At 39.7% G+C, this 18,346-nt stretch overlaps 2 protein-coding genes across 5 annotated transcripts in view; one reads left to right on the top strand and one right to left on the bottom strand.

Moving 5' to 3' along the window:
• Window positions 1-16,120, bottom strand: part of ar (androgen receptor) — a 120,112-nt gene extending 103,992 nt beyond the window's left edge. For 2 of the 4 annotated variants that reach the window (XM_067405472.1, XM_067405473.1), the window contains exon 1: window positions 14,152-16,111. In XM_067405472.1, the coding sequence (XP_067261573.1) occupies window positions 14,152-15,566 (1,415 nt within the window). In that variant the 5' untranslated portion in view covers window positions 15,567-16,111. Of the gene's footprint in view, window positions 1-9,794; window positions 9,876-14,151 lie in introns of all 4 variants that reach the window. The other 2 variants (XM_067405470.1, XM_067405471.1) reach the window with 2 other exon arrangements.
• The window catches only part of eda2r (ectodysplasin A2 receptor), a 26,599-nt gene continuing 24,258 nt past the window's right edge, over window positions 16,006-18,346 (top strand). The window contains exon 1 of the mRNA XM_067405475.1: window positions 16,006-16,129. The gene's annotated coding sequence lies outside the window, so the exon portion shown is untranslated. The remainder of the gene's footprint in view (window positions 16,130-18,346) is intronic.

The following is an 18,346-nucleotide window of genomic DNA, read 5'->3' as shown; positions in this document are numbered from 1 at the left end:
ATCCTATATTTATTCACTGGGGGGTGTACCAGAGCTCGAGTTGAAGATGCTTCATCGAGCCCCTCCTCAGTGGACAGCAAGCCAAATTAGCTAACCTAATACCCTGAAGATTATATGGGCAAACAAACTCGTTAAATGTCAAATAAATTCAAAAACGTTAACTGCAGGAAATGTAAATCACTTTAACTTATGTGTTACATTTAAATCCACAGCATAGCCTAATGTGAGACCGCCAATTCATTTCATTGCGTTTTATGTCAGGAGCAGTTGTGGTGCATTTAGAGTTAAAGTGCACAGAGACAATCGACAGAGAAATATAGCAGCATATTCACATTTTTCCACCAACGAACGGAACTGTCTGTGTTTTAGTGCATGCACAAGAATAAAACTAAATGGTTTATGCAATTGCTTCATGCTGCATTAATGACAGATCATGTCAAGTAAAAGGGAAGCAAAACATTCTTGATATTTAATGTTGGATCTGCTGGTTTTTTCTTCAACAGCTTAAAGTTTAATGCACTTTCATGTTATATACAGGCCGTTTCACATTTATTTTCAAGCACCACTTACTGTGCCTATATTGAGACTTTTCTCTGCGATTCACAGTCTTTTAATTAATATAATTTGTGCTGTCATTAACAGAAAAATCTGTTTACTTATAGCTGTACTTGTAACAGTATAGAGAGAACTCAGTTATGCATTGAGCATATCTGCTTGGTGGCGCAACAGGTGAACCAAGTGCTCTTGTGCGACAGCATCCCGGGTTCGAATCCAGCCTATACTAGTTCCTACTATCAATATACAAATATCTCTTCCCAATGTCTCACTGATAAGTAAGTTACTGATATACTGAGGTGTCTGTAAAAAAATTTTTAAGCTGTGACTTTATTAATAAATATCACTTTATTGTAGCATATTTGAAGCTCACTATACTGATGCCATTAGCACACTTTAAGTTTACTTGGAATGCCATTGCAATGTGTTTTAAAAATCACTAAAAGCTTGTTATCAGTATAATATGGATGTATGTTCAACACTCTTACAATGTAATTGAATTGCATTCTAATGTCACCAAAATACATTTGAAGGTTATGCCGAGTGAATTCTGTATTACAAAATAAAAAAATAGTATATATATAGTATATTTGAAGTGTACTAAAGTATATTTGGAATAGTTTTACTTTAGCACAAACAATTATATTTAATACAACTTTAGTTGAACTTCAGCACTGCTTTTGGACAACTACAATGCATTTAGTACAAAATTAGTTCCAATTTAGCAGACTTTAAGTATATTTTGTACACAAATACATTTAGTTAAATATATCTGTGCAGCGCAGGACTGCTTAAACACATTAGCGCAACAAAAAAACATGGATGAATGAGAAGAAATAGCGGGACGTGCTTGATGGTGAGTTATTAGCTTTCTGTGGCGCACATCTGAAATGATGAATTTAGTTAACATTCATGCCTTACTGAGCTTGAACAGTCCATTACACACAATTATGTGTCAAAATATCTGTCTTAGTGAGCATTCACATAAATACAGTCAGTTATGTCTAAAGTAAAGGTAAACAGTTTGGCGAAATTATCATTATATTGGATTCATGCATACAGTCTTAAAGTGACATCAGCCTTTTATGGGCCAAATGGGCCAACCAATACGCACACACTGAAGCACATGCAACACACATTTCATCCTCTGTCACCTCACTATATGAAGAAATAAACACACAAATAAAAGTACAATTTAACATTGCAGAAACATATTAGTGTTGTACTGTAGAATTTAGATAATTTAATAATAAAGTATTAAAAATTATTAAAATCTTTTTAAGGAATAATCTCAGTTTTTCTTTCATGTTTTAATTTTAACAGTAAAGCTCTGTTGTTGTGCAGAACATTGTTTGACAAAAAAGTTTAATTTCATGATTAAAAGATAAATGAAATAGTATGTGTTTATTTGATCGCCGAAAAAAATTAAATACGAACAGAATTTCTGAAAAATTCATAAAATTATTTTTTTAATTAATCAAATTTTGTTGTTTTTAAGAATTCAATTAATTAGACATGCTTTTTGATTATTAAAATGGAATAGAACCAATAAAATGGAATCCAGAAAAGGATAAAAAAGAAAAAAGAATTTGGGAGAAAAAAAAAAAAAAAAGTTGAGTGGAAAGAATAAAACATATATAATAAGCAATTTTTGTTAAACTTTTAATAAATTGTTGGTAAATTGGATAAGTTCCATTATTTCAATTAATTAGACATACTTTTTGATTACTAAAATTAAATTTAACTAACAAAATGGAGTCCAAAAAAAAAAAAACCCAGGAAAAAAGGGAATCCAGAAAAATTAAAATCGATACTTCACTCGTACTGCGCATGGGGAATGAATTCAACCGCACGGTGCCACGGCAGGGAACGACTAGACCTATCTTGGACTCTGTGCTTGTCTTCCCTGACTCGTCTGATGGCCTGGGGGATCAGAGCGATGGGGGGGAAATGCATAAAGAAGGAGACTGGGCCAGATGTGGGCCAACACGTCTGTGTCCTGCGAAAAATAAGTTGGGCAATGAGAGTTGTCTTCTGAGGCGAAGAGGTCGACCTCTGCCCTCCCGAAGATCTCCCAGATCCTGAGAACCGTCTGGGGTGGAGCATCCACTCGTCCGAGGGGACATTGCTCCGAGACAGCATATCGGCTCCCTGATTCGTTCTGCCTGGTATGTACATTGCTTTGAATGACAGCCTGCAGCCTGGGTAATGCCCATTCCAAGATGCGCTTTGCCAGTGCACAGAGGCGGCTGGACAAAAGGCCGCCTTGGTGATTTATGTAGGACACCACTGTCATGCTGTCCGATTGGACTAAGATGTGGCGCCCTGTCAGGATCGCCTGAAAGGAGTGAAGGGCTCAACTCACTGCCAGCATTTCGAGGCAGTTGATGTGGAGATGGCTTTACTCATGAGACCACGAGCCGAAGACTGGTCTGCCCTCGCATAGAGCACCCCAACCCCAGTTGGACACATCTGTCGAGAGCACCGTTCTTCTGGAAACCGCCTCTAGGGGTACTCCAAGACAGGGAACCAAACAGGGTTCGTCCAAGGTTTCAGGGCTGCTAAACAGGACAGACTGACCTTGACGCGAAGGCAGCCGTGCTGCCAAGCGTGAGGTGGAACCTGGAGTTTCAGCCAGTATTGCAGAGGCTGCATCCATAGAAGTCAGAGCTGCAAAACCAGGTAGGTGGAAGCCATCAGCCCTAGCATCCTCTGGAAAAATTTCAGAGGGAAATAGGCTTTGTTCCTGATGGAAGCCGCGAGCTGCTGAATAGCCAGGGCGCGCTCTGGCGAGTCGAAAACTGAACTAATATATATATATATATATATATATATATATATATATATACATTTTTTATTTATTTCAGTGCATGTCTAGGCACCTTTCCAAAAAGGCCACTCGGAGATGCCAAAGGGACACTTGGTAACCACCTTTTACTGTGAAGTATAAGAAGTCTATTTGATCATTTCCATACATTTTATCATTTCAATATGACAAAGCACAATTTATATACTATATATGGTATATTTTTTTTCCCTCTTAAAAGTTTAGAAAAATGCAATCCAAGGATCATTTACATACAGCAATATACAGCCATACCCAACCTGTTGTTGCCCTGATGGCACATTTACACAATCTTAAATATTTCTATTCAAATTCCAAGTATCATTTACATACAGCAATATAAAGCCATACCCAACCTGTTGTTGCCCTGATGGCACATTTACACAATCGTAAATTTTATATTCAAATTTCAAGGATCATTTACATACAGCAATATAAAGCCATATCCACCCTGTTGTTGCCCTGATGGCAGATTTACATCAGTTTACAATTTTTCTATTCAAATGCAAAGGATCATTTACACAAAGCAATTTACCATTATACCCACTCTATTGTTACCCTTATTGAACATTTACACCAGCAGCTAATGACCAAGACTGCAATCAAGACGCTAGATACAGCACTCTCCTCCGAAAAATCCACATTTTCTTCTTCACTGCTTCGCATACGTTCTTCCAATGCAGCAGCAGGAGAAAACAACTTCTGTGCACGACGCTGATCCATGGCTGACAAACGTATTACATGCGAGATTATGCTAGCAGTGCGAGTGCTAGTGGCCAGCAGGTGTGTGTGTCCCTTATATTTGCGTCACGCCAGCAGGCGTGCGCTCTTTTTCCTGGAAGCAAATTGTTACGCACACTAAACAACAATGTATTACACGCGAGATTATGCAAATCAACACATTGGCGTAATCGTTATTGCATAGGCTAACGTTACATGACAACACAATAGTTTGCCATTGCTGTCTTTTTACTTTTTTCCCACTTATGTTTGCCTGTGTGTAATCACACGTCACTAAAAGCGCCTGTCCACTTTTTTTTATACATGTATATGTGTCCAGTTTTCAGCGGACATCTTCTGGGCTGTTCTCATTCATTTACAGACACTCTACTAAATACAGTGATACGTTATATTTCATTGAATAAAGCGCTAGATACAGACAGTTCGTCCAATAAACATGACAGCGCACCCATGAGTAGCGCTTACAGGATGTAAACAATAGAGGTTATATCGATTTTTATACCAGTTTGCATGCTTTTGGACAAATATTTACTATGGAAATCGTGTACTGGACTCTTCCCATGGAAAAAACGTTGATGTCACCATTATACTGCCAAACATTACAGTTCCACGACACAAAAAGGTAAGGACGCCCCTCCCTTTTGTAGTCTTAGGAAATTGTTTACGGTCATACAGAATAACAAAAAACTACTATAAAGGTATCTTGATTGTATAATGCTTGTACAGGTTACTTTCTTTTCTCTTTCTTCCTGTGAGATCAGGAAGACTTTGGAGGTGTCGGGTCCAGCACAATGCTTGGCCGGGTGGCCCTAGTGTCTCGGGAAGGAAGAGCGCTTGGCGGGACGTGTTCGCTGGCGCTGCTCCTTAGGGGGGCGCTGCCTGGGAGGTAGAAGGAGCAGACTTGCTTTGATGCTGAGTCGGCGCAGTCCTGGGGTGAGTCGAGGCAGAGCTGGAGCGCTTGGGCAGGAAGTGTCGCATGGTCTGGGATGACTTCTGTGAAGTGTTCCCTGAATCCTTCTACGGCTGGCCTAAAGAGACCTGGCTGGAGAGACTGGGGCGGCAAGAAAGGCCGTTTTGTCTATCTCCTTGATCTCCATCAGATTGAGCAAGAGGTGGTGCTCTAGCACGACCAGGCTGGCCATGGAACGTCCAATGGCCTGGGCTGTGGCTTTCGTGGCAAGCAGGGCCAGATCCGTGGTGCTGCGGAGGTCGCGAAAGGCAGGTGCATCGATTCCAGACTCGTCCAGGGAGCGGAGGAGCTTAGCTTGGAACACCTGGAGAATAGCCATGGTGAGTAGCACTGAGGCAGCTTGGCCCGCAGATGAATTAGCTCTGCCAGCTAAGGTGGAGGTAGTTCTGCAGGGCTTCAAGGGAAGGGCCCTCTTGTTCTTCCACCCCACGGCCACGGGGGGGCAGAGGTGAGCAGCCACGGCCTCGTCCAGGGGCAGCAAATGCTCATAGCCCTTCTCCTGAGAGCCATCGAAGAGGAAGTGCGTAAGCGGGCCAAGTAGGGAGCGCGCCAAGACTTGGTCAGCTCACTGTGAACTTCAGGGAAGAATGGCGCAGAGCACTGGAGGGGGGCCTGGCGACATCCCGGCAGGAACCATTCATCCAGTCTGCTGCACGTTGGCTCTTCAGGTGGAGCCCACTCGAGACCAAGTTCCTCGACGGCTTTAGAGAGAATGCAGAATAACTCGGCGTCCATCCCAGCTCTAGCGTCTATGGGCTCAAGTGACAGCAGGTGGGTGGGGTCTTCAGAATCACCGGCCCATTCCTCCGTTTCAGAGGCCGCCAGTGACATGGAGTCATCAAGCGGCTCGTCCTCTGATCCGGCAAGAACAAGACAGGGAACGACTCTCTCGTGGGAGAGGGTGAGGCCCGCGGGGGCTGAGCTGGCGTGAGCTCACACAACTCCGGGTGCTGAGCCCCTCTACACCGCTGTCTCTTCTTGGTGGGTTCGCGGGAAGAAGAAGAAGGCGATCCGCGAGCGCAGAGAGGCCGGTGAGCGCTGCCTCCGCGTGGGACTTGCCCAGGCAGCCAACGCAGTCTCAGCTGGTAATCTGCGGTGCCTCTTCTATGGCAGGAGAGCTTGTTCCAGTCGGCGAAGGCTTTCAGCTCGAAGATCCAGCAAAGAGAAATGTTGTCGTTGCTGAAGGAGATCTGAAAACCTATGGCCTTATATAGCCATATGCCCCGTCCATTTTGGCGGGCTTTGGCGCACTGCATCGCCATAGGCTTGCGCAGCTACGCAGCGCCGCACCATCATTGGTTCAAAAAGTTTTCTAGCTTGAACCAATGGCCATGCAGTTACACTGCGCTATTGAAAAAAGGCTTCAGCAGTAAGGAAAAGGACCTTTCCCCATACGCAGTACGAGTGAAGTATCGAAAGGGAATCCTATGACATTGCAGAGGTTTATTTTTCATGTTATATCAAGTGTACAGTTTTATTTTTTTCATCTTGAAATAAATATTTCTATGTTTGTTTTGTATCACTTGTTTTGTTGTGTTTGTTTCCTTTTTGTGTATAGAAGATGACTGAACCTTTAAATCTCTGTTGTAAAAGCTTTATGAGGCATAAATAGTGCTCACTTTAGATGAGCTCACAAAAATAGTTAACTGACAACTACTAAATGTTTTATAACTACCTGAATTAATCATGAATTACAGTAGGAATACATGTTAATAAAGCATATATTAACTCACTGAGTAACTATTACTATATGTCTAAATAATATGTATAAATGTACATTTAACCCTCTACCGCACGCATTATAATTTTATAAAAAAAAAAATATTTGACACTTTTTCTTTTCTTAGAATGGCTTAACTTGAAGTGCTGTAAAAAAACATTTGGAAAAAAATATTATTTTAAGGTACTTTATGATATGTTGACATATGGCAACAACGCGCAATAGTGGAAATAACTTAAAATAAGTGTAAGTGTACATAGTTAATATTTTTCCTCAGAAATGTTGTTTGTATTGAATCAATTGGTGCTATTATAAGCTTTAGCAGTAAATATAAACAACACCTTATACTTATTTTCTAACATCTTGAGCTTTTATTTATGGAATTTATTATTTTGCTGAATAATGCTTTATATTCTTTGAATTTCATTACGTTTTTCATGAATATTATTTAAATTGCAAATGTAGACAGTTAAAAACAAATCTAATACTGTTCATCATGTATCATAAAACATTTACATAAAACCAAAAATATTGTAGTTCATGAAAATTCAACATTCAACAATCTTATGAGAGGAAGGTTATGAACATGAACCCCCCATAATCCTTGAAACGTCACCTTTTTTCTGTATGAAAGTTCAAAAAGCATTTTTTTTTCAGAGGTGAGACACATGTACACATCACATTTGGTGCACTTCACCGTAACAATACACTTACACTTACTTGCACCTGCCTTTTTGAGACACCATGGTAGGCCAGTGGTTGGTCTGGGCCAGTATACTGGCTGTAGTGGCAGGTCTCCGATGTTGATTTAATCCATAATATAAATGCCTTGGCAGTCCTTAACATACGACTAATCAACATTATATCACTAGCATTAATGTTTTTATTGTTATAGCTTAACATACTGCAGCTGGCCTTTGCTAGCTATCTAACCTATTATAATAATGCCATTCCATTATTGCGCAGTGTTGCCATATGGCAACACAGACATTTTATCGATTTACCAAAAACCAATTTCATAATTTTTTTTTTGAGTGGTGAATATGTTATCATAACTTACCGGAGATGATGTTAACATTTTTTTTGTGAATGTGACATGGGCAGGTCCTGACGTTACTGACGTTTTAATTTGCTTTCAGCAACTACATACAAGAGATGGCAGTCTGTCAGAAAATCGCTCCACAGAAAAAAATTGCATGTCATGTGACTTAACCAAAGCACATCATTGGCTAAACTAATGTCTTCTCTTACCAACAAAAAAAAAACGAGAATGTTCTGTTAAAGAGACGGTGGCAAGGAAATGAACACAAAGTGTATGTTGCCATATGGCAACACTATGCGGTAGAGGGTTAAATAATTTATTAATCATTTACTTACACTTTCTAAATGATCTTATGGACAACTGACAACTCCTAAATAATTGGTTTGTAAATAACATAATACTTAATTTAGAAATGATAAATTGATGATTAATAAAGTATGAAAATGCAATCATTTATACATTACAGATATGCTTATAAATCAAGAACAAAGCATGTATAGCTGTATTTATAAACTGCTTACTAGTGTCTATTAATGCTTTATAAATGATGAATTGACTTGCCTTGGTTATTTACTAATGGTTATCTAATGAGTCATATCTTGCAGTTATTATAAAGTGTTACCAAATTGAGTAAATGGTGAGTTTATAAACCTACATGTTCCAACAGAATACAACTCATTGCTTCTCTATCTCCATTTGCCGAGTGCACCGTGTTTGTCTGTATTTGTAATATTGTCATCATGTACTGTACATCACTGTTTCCATAATGTTTCAGGGGCCAAATCATCATATAAAGAAAAAACACATTGGTTAATCAAACTGCACACATCATGCTCTCACTGACTCCCACTGCAGCATGGCCTAGAGGTTGCATACAGATTACGAAAATTTAATCATTCTTTTATCATTACATAGCCATCAATTGTGTCAAATGTACCATTTTTTTCCACAGGTTTCAAAATGCCATGAGGGTGAATAAATAATGACTAAGCATGTTAATTTTTTGTATTTTTTTTTCTGTCATCATTTACTCACCCTCATGTTGTTCCAAACCTGTAATACTTCCTTTCATCTGTGGAACAGAAAAGAAGGTATTTTAAAGAATGTTGAAGTCTAGACCAGTGGTTCCCAAACATGTCCTGGACGACCCCCAGCCCTGCACATTTTGTATGTTTCCCTCATATATCACACCTGATTCAACTCACGCGCTCATTTGTAGAGACTGCAAGACCTGAAATGTGTGTGTCAAAAATAGGGAGACATACAAAATTTGCTGGGCTGGGGGTACTCCAGGACAGGTTTGGGAAACACTGGTCTAGACAACACTGGACCCAACTGATTTAGACAAATAAAACTTTAAAATGCATTTTGTGTCCCACAGAAGAGGTTTAAAATGACATGAATTTTGTCAATTATGACCAGTCATTGAACTGTCATTGTTGGGTGAACTATATCTTTAAGCAATCATTTGTTCTAAGCACTGCTGGTTTTCTTTTATGCCTTTAGCACTGTAGTTCAGCACAAAAGACATACTTTAAAAATGACTGCTATAACTACACCTAAAATAATAATCTTCAATGCAAATAAGCAATGTGATCTCATGGGAATCCGTATGTAAAGTATGGATCTACCACACATTTATTTACTTACTTTTGCATAGACACTGAAACGTACAATACTGAAGTATTGACAGCATTTAAAATTTAACTTATTAATGAATAGTGAAATCAAGGCATTAATAATTTGATTCTATTGTATTCAATTGTCAATTCAATGACATTATGTTTTCAGTCACATTTATTAAACACAGTTTAGTCATTTAATTCATATGAAATAAGACAACCCTCTATGGACACACCCAAACGAGTCACCATTGGCTATCAATTTTTTTTTATTTTAAAAACAATTGCAAAAGATAAACCTTCGTGGCGATGCAGCGGTGAAAGTGACACTTCTGTCAACATGCCCTGCATCTCTCTTTCTCTCACGGTGAGTGCGTGTGCTAGAGAAAGTGAGAAAAAAGAGAATGCTCTCAGCCAAGCCACGGTGTGTGAAGCTAAGTAGGCAATGAAATTATATCTGTGCTAAACTTATTTTTTGCCTCTAACTCAAGTACATGCAACTGTAATTGTACAATTTACTAGCCCTTGGTTAATTAAATAGCCTACATTTTTCAGTCGCCTCTCATGAAATTTGGTCACATATGCGAGTGATTGAGAGGGTTGTAAGATTTCATTCTGTATAACTTCTGCTGCCAACTCATTTCAAAGGAGTAAAAAATTTTAAACTACACATTAAAACCTAATGAATAACATTTCTGTAATATTTGAACTATTACTTATCATGAAATATTTGTTTTGTTTGCTTTTGGATACAAAAGGCACTTTCTCAGTTGGCCTGTATATGCTGTGATTGACAACAGAACCATAAAATACACCAAAAACATAATATAGAACCACAAAAATAATCAATTTTATTCATGCGCTGTAATCCAAATCTTCAGAATCCATATGATTATGAGGAACAGACCCAAATTTCAGACTTTATTCAGTGATCTTAATCTCCATTCTTTGCAGTCAAGTCCCGCACCCGTTATATATTCAAAAATTGCCACTTCAAGAAGCTTCACAACAGGTTTTACAGCTATGATTACAGCTTTTTTGCTCTCGCCAAGTCTCAGCCTCAGACATCACACCCATGGACCTTTGGCTGAATGTCTGAAGGGTATGGCACACTCAACCGGAAACACTTCAGGATTTTTGAAATCATCAAATGGGAAAGGTGTGTATCGCTTTCTTTAACGTTGTAATGCCAAACCCCCTCATGGAAGAAGGATGCCATTGTGTTTACAACTGTGACAACGAGCGCTTTCCAGTATCAACTAAATGCTGTATTTTCAAAAGTACGATCACAGCTCCATTGTTGCAGTAAACTTGCACAACGATCTTGAACAAATAATTTATTAGATGCATGGTGGTCTGTTATTGTAAGCACATCTACGTTACATTTTCATGCCCCTAAACATTACGTGTTACAAAACGAACTGTGATGATTGGTTGCGTGACATGTCAGTCAAACGTCCTTTCGGGCTCTCCTTGGCCAATAAAAGCTGCGATAGAGTCCAGACCTTCTGCCGTCAGTCTGAAGAAGAGCTCTAGCCTGCTTTGTCACAGATTGCGACATGCTGTGTTTTGGGTGGTGTGTGTTTGTGAAGAGAAGATCCACTCTTCACAGAGTTGATCAGGATATGGTTCTTGATTGACTTAAATTTGTTCTCTACCTCATACAAAATAGCCAGAGAGGACTGTGACTGCAACACATCGTCATTTGGACTACTTTTGGTACCGCTTTTGATTTTTTTGCTATAAATAAATACAGTAATTACAATAACTGGGTAATAATTAGGTACTAAACCTGAACATACCCCTAAACCCAAGCTTAACCCCTGTAGTTACCTTATATAAAACCGTTTTTTCTTAGGTAAGTACAACTAAGTACACATATGGTAAAATAAAGTGCAACCTTGATTACATTTGTCTGTCTGTTGTTTTTCTATGTAGTTTACATATTTTGGTTACACTTTATTTTAAGGTCTCCATATTACAGTGTTATTATACATTTAAGTACTTTAATTATGCACAATTTACAGTAATTAATATAGTAACTAAATGTATAATGTGTAACAAGGACATTGCAAAATAAAGTCTTACCCATATTTTTAAGAAATAGTTATGTGTAGTTTTTCATTTGTTACTAAATTTGTCATTGTAGGACTACACATTTCTGTCCATTATGTTTTATATATATATTGATTTTAAGGTTGTGTTAAGGTTTGGGGGTAGTGTTAAGGAATTTAAAATGCATCTATAAAATGGTAAATTGTTTGTTGTAAATACATAATAATGTTTATGTTTTAGTTGTAGTCAATAAATCCATATTTTATATTTTCAGCATCTATTCAAATGTACAAAAATGCATGTCTTGTACCTGTGAATGTTACATACCAAAAAAAACAATGAGACCAGGCTAAAATAAGAACACTTGGGTTCACTGTTGGCAACAGTGGGTTCTCAGAACTCAGAACTAGTGCAATGTGTCTACAGTGAACTCTTTTGGGGTTCTTGGTACAAGCCCCATGTGATGATCTACTAGAACGCTTTGTAAGGAACCTTTAACTTATTTGGAATACTGTTTAACCAGAACTGAATCTGACCAAGGTGTACTTCAGATTATTACATAACAGAGGCACATGTACACCAAAACTCGTTCACACTGAAACTCTTTCTCTCTCACTGCTTATTAAAATGATCAATGTTTTGAAAGAAAAATAGAAAACACCTTAAAATACAGTACTACCACAACCATCACAAACTATTAATAATCCACATATAAGTATGAACAAGTCCTACTCCAATAAATACAGTGTACCCATCAAACTTTATTGTGGTATTCACAGACCACTTTTTCCGCCTAAATGTGGCTTCATGTTTCAAGTTTCATGTTCAGAAGATTTACTGTGTGTGATATCAGGTCAAGACCCGTGTAAAGTCTCTCACACTTTGTCTCGTTATTTTGGTCTGTGTGTGCCAGTTTCATGTTCTGGCTGGTGTCTGCAACCGTATTTTTTTTTTACAAAGATCAAGTGGTTGATTCAAACCCCAAAGATTCAAAGGTTAAACACACACAACTAAGCTCAAATTCCTCTCAGGAATAAAACACAGGCTGTATACACTAAAACAGCCTCGGACAAAGTACTTGCTTAACTATGCCTCAGATTAAAGCACCAAACTCTCGCTCAGATTCTTTAGACAAATGCAGAGACATGCAACTGTTTCTAATTTTCTCAGTACTCTGAGTTTAAGGTAGTTTCATTTCAGCCTCCCGCATATTTTCTTATTAATGTTCTGCTTTTGTTCCAGCTGGCGCAGTTCTGACTGATACCAGTTTTCTAAACCAGCTAAACCGTCAGCTGTCAGCTTTCAGTCAAATTAGATTTATTATAGAACACATTGTAAAACCACAAATGCTGACAATTTGAGATATCAAAACAAACAACCTAACATAGTAAAAATTATAGATGCCTAATCTGTGAATATAAGCAGTGCAATTTAGGTAAAGCCTGTCAACTAAAATGCATAATGTCAGTGTGTAAATCAAAATGTGCCGTTTCCATGTGTAGTCTCTGAGTGTTTAAATACATGAATGACTCAGAAATAGAAAGAGAATACAGCAAAGTTCATTGATAGGAGCTTTGAGACTCTTGGCATGGTGTTTTTGCATTTGGAAACAACCGTGTGGGGTTGCCTTGATGTCAGTATCCCTGGAACCCAGCAACCCTGAGGGAGGTGGATGGCCTTTGTGTTAAAGTCTCTGAGACTGTATTAATGTGTACAGCTGTCCCTGTGTGGTTTACTTGGCTGCAGACATAAAGAGAGGAACTTCAAACAAATTAACGCTTCCTTCTGGAATTATAAATTTGATTCCGAGCTAATAAAATGGTCCTGAGGCTAACTGATCATGATCCATTAATAGCAATCTTATAAAGAACATACAGGATTGAAAAAACAGGATTTTGTGCGCTGTCAGAAAAAAAAGGCACGGCGCTTGTCACTGGACAGTACCCTATAAGGTACAAAGGTGAAAAGGTACTAATATGTACTTTTAAAGTATAACACGTACCATTTAGGGGCAAGTAAGGTACAAAGATGTACCTTTTCACTTTTGTAGCTTAGGATATCTTTTTTTTTCTGAGAGTGTACACATACTACATGGGCTGGGGATTTTTAAAACAAAGCCTTTTCTCTAAAGTATTCCACAACATATGTGTCTGAACAAATTAATAATCTGAAGAGCATAATGTAATATTTTATTAATTAAAGTTATCAAAACATGTTAACAAGAAAATCTAGTTTTTTCAGGCGGTGATCCCTAGGTTGTTGAGAATCTGGATGGGGGTCCCTGGGTCTGTGCAGGTTGAAAATCCCTCTCAAAATTAGTTTTTCTAAATGTCCATACATCATGTGCATTATTTATTGCTAATTTCGGTTATGTATTCATTGATCAACTTAAAATAAATATATATATATAAATATTTCTACAAACTCCCAGCTCTTCAATTGTACTCCGTACGGTCGCATTTCGGGATACAACGAAGCGCTTGTTGTTTTATTTTATTTGTTGAACGCCCTTCAGTGTCAATGTGCGATTAATTAACTTTTCCATCAAAGTTAATTGGTTGTAGTAAATAAAATAAATAAAACAGCAGTGCTCTCTCTTACCTGCCATCCGTAAACGATGATACATCCAGCCATTCGCCCACCTCGTTTTTTACGCAGGGCACGTTAGGGTACGGGGGACGGGTCAACATCCCGCCCGGGTACCACTGTTCGGGCGGAGGTCGCTCCCGCGGAACCAGAGACCCGCTTCGGCCGTACTCGTAGGGGTTACAGATAAACGGCGTTTCGTGGCCAGTAGTATAAGTGGTCCTCTGTTTTGGTGGCCCGTGTTGGCCGTTACCGTCCTCAGTGTATCTATGCGGGTACGCCCAGGTGTCATTCAGTTCACGGGGCATCATCTCTGCCTTTATTTTGACATTATAGTGATTCACGTAATCCTCCATGGCCCCCGTAAACTCCCCAGACATCGCCGCGGGCTTCGCGAAGCTGTGGCTCGGTCCGTTTTCGAACTCCGGGTGGACGAAATGGGCCATGCTCGCGGGCAACAGTTGTTCGAACTGGCACGAAGCCGCTTGCGTCGCGTCCATATCCGATGCTGTCGTCGCTGCCGTACCTTCTGAACTCAGGTTGGCAATGTCCCGCAGGCTGGCGAACTCATGCACCTCCTGCACATTCGCGGTTAAGTGTGACCGAGACGCGTTGCTGTACTGCACGGTCGTCACCTCACCTGCTAGCTGCACCAGGTCGCCACTTTTAAACATCCCGAGCGCTCTGTCACTGCCTCGCAACTCTAAGTCTCTACCTCGTCCCGCCGCGAGAGCGTACTCTCTATCTTTCGCTCCTGCCTCCAGTTCGCTCACTGAGCAGTCGAGCAAAGGCATTCCTAGCATAAAATTGCCATCACTACTACTTTCAGTGGTCAGGGGCGGTGGTGGCGGTGCATGGTGCTGTCCCACCTCGCTTAGTTCGCTGGACTCCATAGCTAAGCCCAAAGACACTGACACGGCTTTGCACAGTTCTCGCGCTGTCTCCGAAATGGTGCTGCTGCTGCATGCGCGACTACTACTCGCCACACTTGCGTCACGACCCGAGCCCAACTCGCGCTTGTGAACTTCAGCTGCACCGCAGCCCTTCTGACCGCTCTCAGCCCCCCGAAGGAAAGCTGCGCGCCTGCCGCTGCTTTCGGTGGCGTCTGCGCGGCCCGAGACGCTACATGACATAGACGAGTCGGTTTTGTTTCCTGTTGAACTCTTGAGAAAATGAATACGGCTTGCCGCCGCTTGTATCACTGAACTCGCGCTCTCGCACTCTTTTTCGGGCCAGCATATTATCCCTCTGTTAGGGGACAGCTTGCTTAATCGCATTTCCCTCGACGCGGTCTCCTGCAGGCAGCTGCTCTTCTTGGAGCTAGAAATGTCCAAACTCTCGGGGTTATTCGCTCTCGCGACGCGCACGTTTTGAAAAACGCTTTGGTAATGTCCGTGAAAAACTGCGTCTGGGGACTCGCAAGCCTCCATGAGCCCGACCGGAACCTTAATATTCTAGAAACAGAGTACAACAGAAGCCGTGAGGGTTTAAAGGGGACTCACCGCAACAAGTTCATCGACGAAAGAGGCTACTTGAAAAAGTTCCAGTCAGACTGACATGAAGAAGCTGCGCAGGGCGAGATTGTGTAAGCAAAAATAATCAAACGATCGCAGCCGGAGACGCATAGGCTGCTCTTGATTAACAACAACGAGAAAAGTTTTCCAAAAATCCACGCGAACAGGCTTTCGGGATATCCGATCATCAGAGCGTCATGTCAGACGTGTAGTACACATCTATAAATGTGCGGATGAAAGTGAATCTCGAGTTGTTTACCCTCTACCTCGAGAACTCGCGATAAGATTTTGCGCTGTCTATTTTCAATGATCAATCCGAGCCGTGGCGGCGGTTGCTACAGTACCCTGGGCGCATCACAACAACCTGCACTTTCCTTTTTAAGTACAATTACAACCCTTTTCTCTCGTGTCAGGTACTCTCCTGGGCACAGTCGCAGGTAATGCGAGGATAGCGTGCTGTGTCACGGTGTTTTGCCGGGGTAAGCAGTAATTTTTCGGAGAGTTCTCTCGGGAAAGTCCTTGAGCGCTTTAACTGTCAGGACTAAATAATACAGCCACAGGAACGGTGCCAGTTGAACGAGGAAATAAGAGCTCACTGCAAATGAAAGCAGAGCATCACAACTCACTAAGTATTCAAATAAAACACTGATGACACATAACTTAGGCTAAATATCATATCATTTTTTTTTAAGGTTAAAAGTACAATAAAATCAATGAGCTCCATTGATCTGAGAGACTGAACCTGTGCGCGCTTTATAGGGGGTCTGGGCTTTATTCTGTGGAAATGTTTCTCATGGCATTTATTACTGAGCACACACTAAATCCACAATGGGACTGTTAAGACCACGAAAGAGGCCACATGATGAGCAAAACAGGTTGTTGGCTTTTTTTTTTTTTTTTTTAAGGGAGAAGGCAATATTTAACCTTACCACAATAAATGTTTATATGTCACTTAAGTTAAATATGAAATCATACGAAATTTATGTGTAATTTAACAGACAATTTTATTAAATTACAGAATTTAAGATCCAATTAATGTCATTTTTTTAAACATTTCAACTCTCATCAGAGAGAATGTGAAGTTGAGATGGGAATTTGAAACATGGGTCTTGCTACTAAAAGGAAATGACAAAGAGTCAGAATGTGTTGGATAAATAAACTCTGCATATAAATCCATGAAATCATCTTTTTGCTTGGAATGTTGTTGCTTTTGATAAACGTGTTCTTTAAAGCTCCAGAAGATAAGAAAGCGGTAATGCAAGTGAGGTCCTGAGGTGACTTCTCATTCACATCCAGCCGTGGGGACTGGTTTGGTCAAAAGGTCATTATTATGAACACAAGTAATATTATTAATATCCTTGAACTTATTTGACAGCAAGGACATTTCTCATTATCCCTTTTATTCACCGTAACTTACTGTGACTTTTATTTTTTCTTTGCCAGAAGGTTCAGGGGACGTTAATGGTCCTCAGTGAAATAAGACTATATTCATGTCTCAAAACTAATCACACTGTAACATAGGTCTCGGCTATGTCAAATGTAACACACAGAATGATTTCCTTGCATAAACGATGCCCTGTTAAAGAATTAGTTCACTTTCAAAGTAAAATTTCCTAATAATGTACTCACCTTTATGTCATCCAAGATGTTTATGTCTTTCTTTCTTCGGTCGAAAAGAAATTTAGGTTTTTGATGAAAACATTCCAGGATTATTCTCCTTATAGTGGACTTCAATGTACTCCAAAGAGGTCAAAATTACAGTTTCAGTGCAGCTTCAAAAGGCTATACACAATCCCAGCTGTGGAATAAGGGTCTTATCTAGCGAAAAGATTGGTCATTTTCTAAATAAAAAATAAATAAATTAAATTATATACGTTTTATATACTTGCACAAGCATATTGTATATGACAGTTTAGTTCAAACTTTGACCTGTGGAGGGCAGTCCACAGGTCAAAGTTCAAATGAATACACTTAATAAAGACAAAGGTCAAATAAATACACTTATGCCGGGCAAACATTTAACGACTAAAACATTCTAAGACTGTGCTCAACATACAGCGATTGTTTCCTGCGACTGAAGCAGATTTAAATACTTACACATGGAATTTGAACACCGACTGTAATCGCCGACTGAACGCAACTGGGTCTGACTGGACGTGTTTGAGCGCGATCAGTCATAGGCTAAGTATCCGTTTACATTCATAATCGCCCTTACAATCGTTAAGTGTGTCCTCGGCTTTAGCAGCATCACTGCTGGAATTCTAATAGAGAAGAAGAAGAAGAGAGCAGTTCAAGACGAGCGTTTATTGTTAAAACATATATAATTTTAAAAAAAATTTTAGAAAACGACTGTTCGTTTCACTATATTCACAATAAAAACCCTTATTCCTCATCTGGGATTGTATAGAGCTCTTTGAAGCTGTAATTTTGACCTTCAATTCTTTGGAGTCCATTGAAGTCCACTATAAGGAGAATAATCCTGGAATGTTTTCATCTAAAACCTTATTTTCTTTTCGACTGAAGAAAGAAAGATATGGACATCTTGGATGACATGGGGGTGAGTAAATTATCAGGAAATTTTAATTTGAAAGTAACTAATCCTTTCAAATTAAGCAAGAGTTTAGAGAAGTACTTTACATAAGCAAGCGAGTGCCACGTATGCAGTGCGGGAAAAGGATATTGCTTTTTTCCTGAAT

The sequence above is a fragment of the Chanodichthys erythropterus genome, chromosome 13 (genome assembly GCF_024489055.1).
Source record: "Chanodichthys erythropterus isolate Z2021 chromosome 13, ASM2448905v1, whole genome shotgun sequence".
Taxonomy (NCBI): Eukaryota; Metazoa; Chordata; class Actinopteri; order Cypriniformes; family Xenocyprididae; genus Chanodichthys; species Chanodichthys erythropterus.
This window is presented reverse-complemented; position numbering and strand designations above follow the sequence as displayed.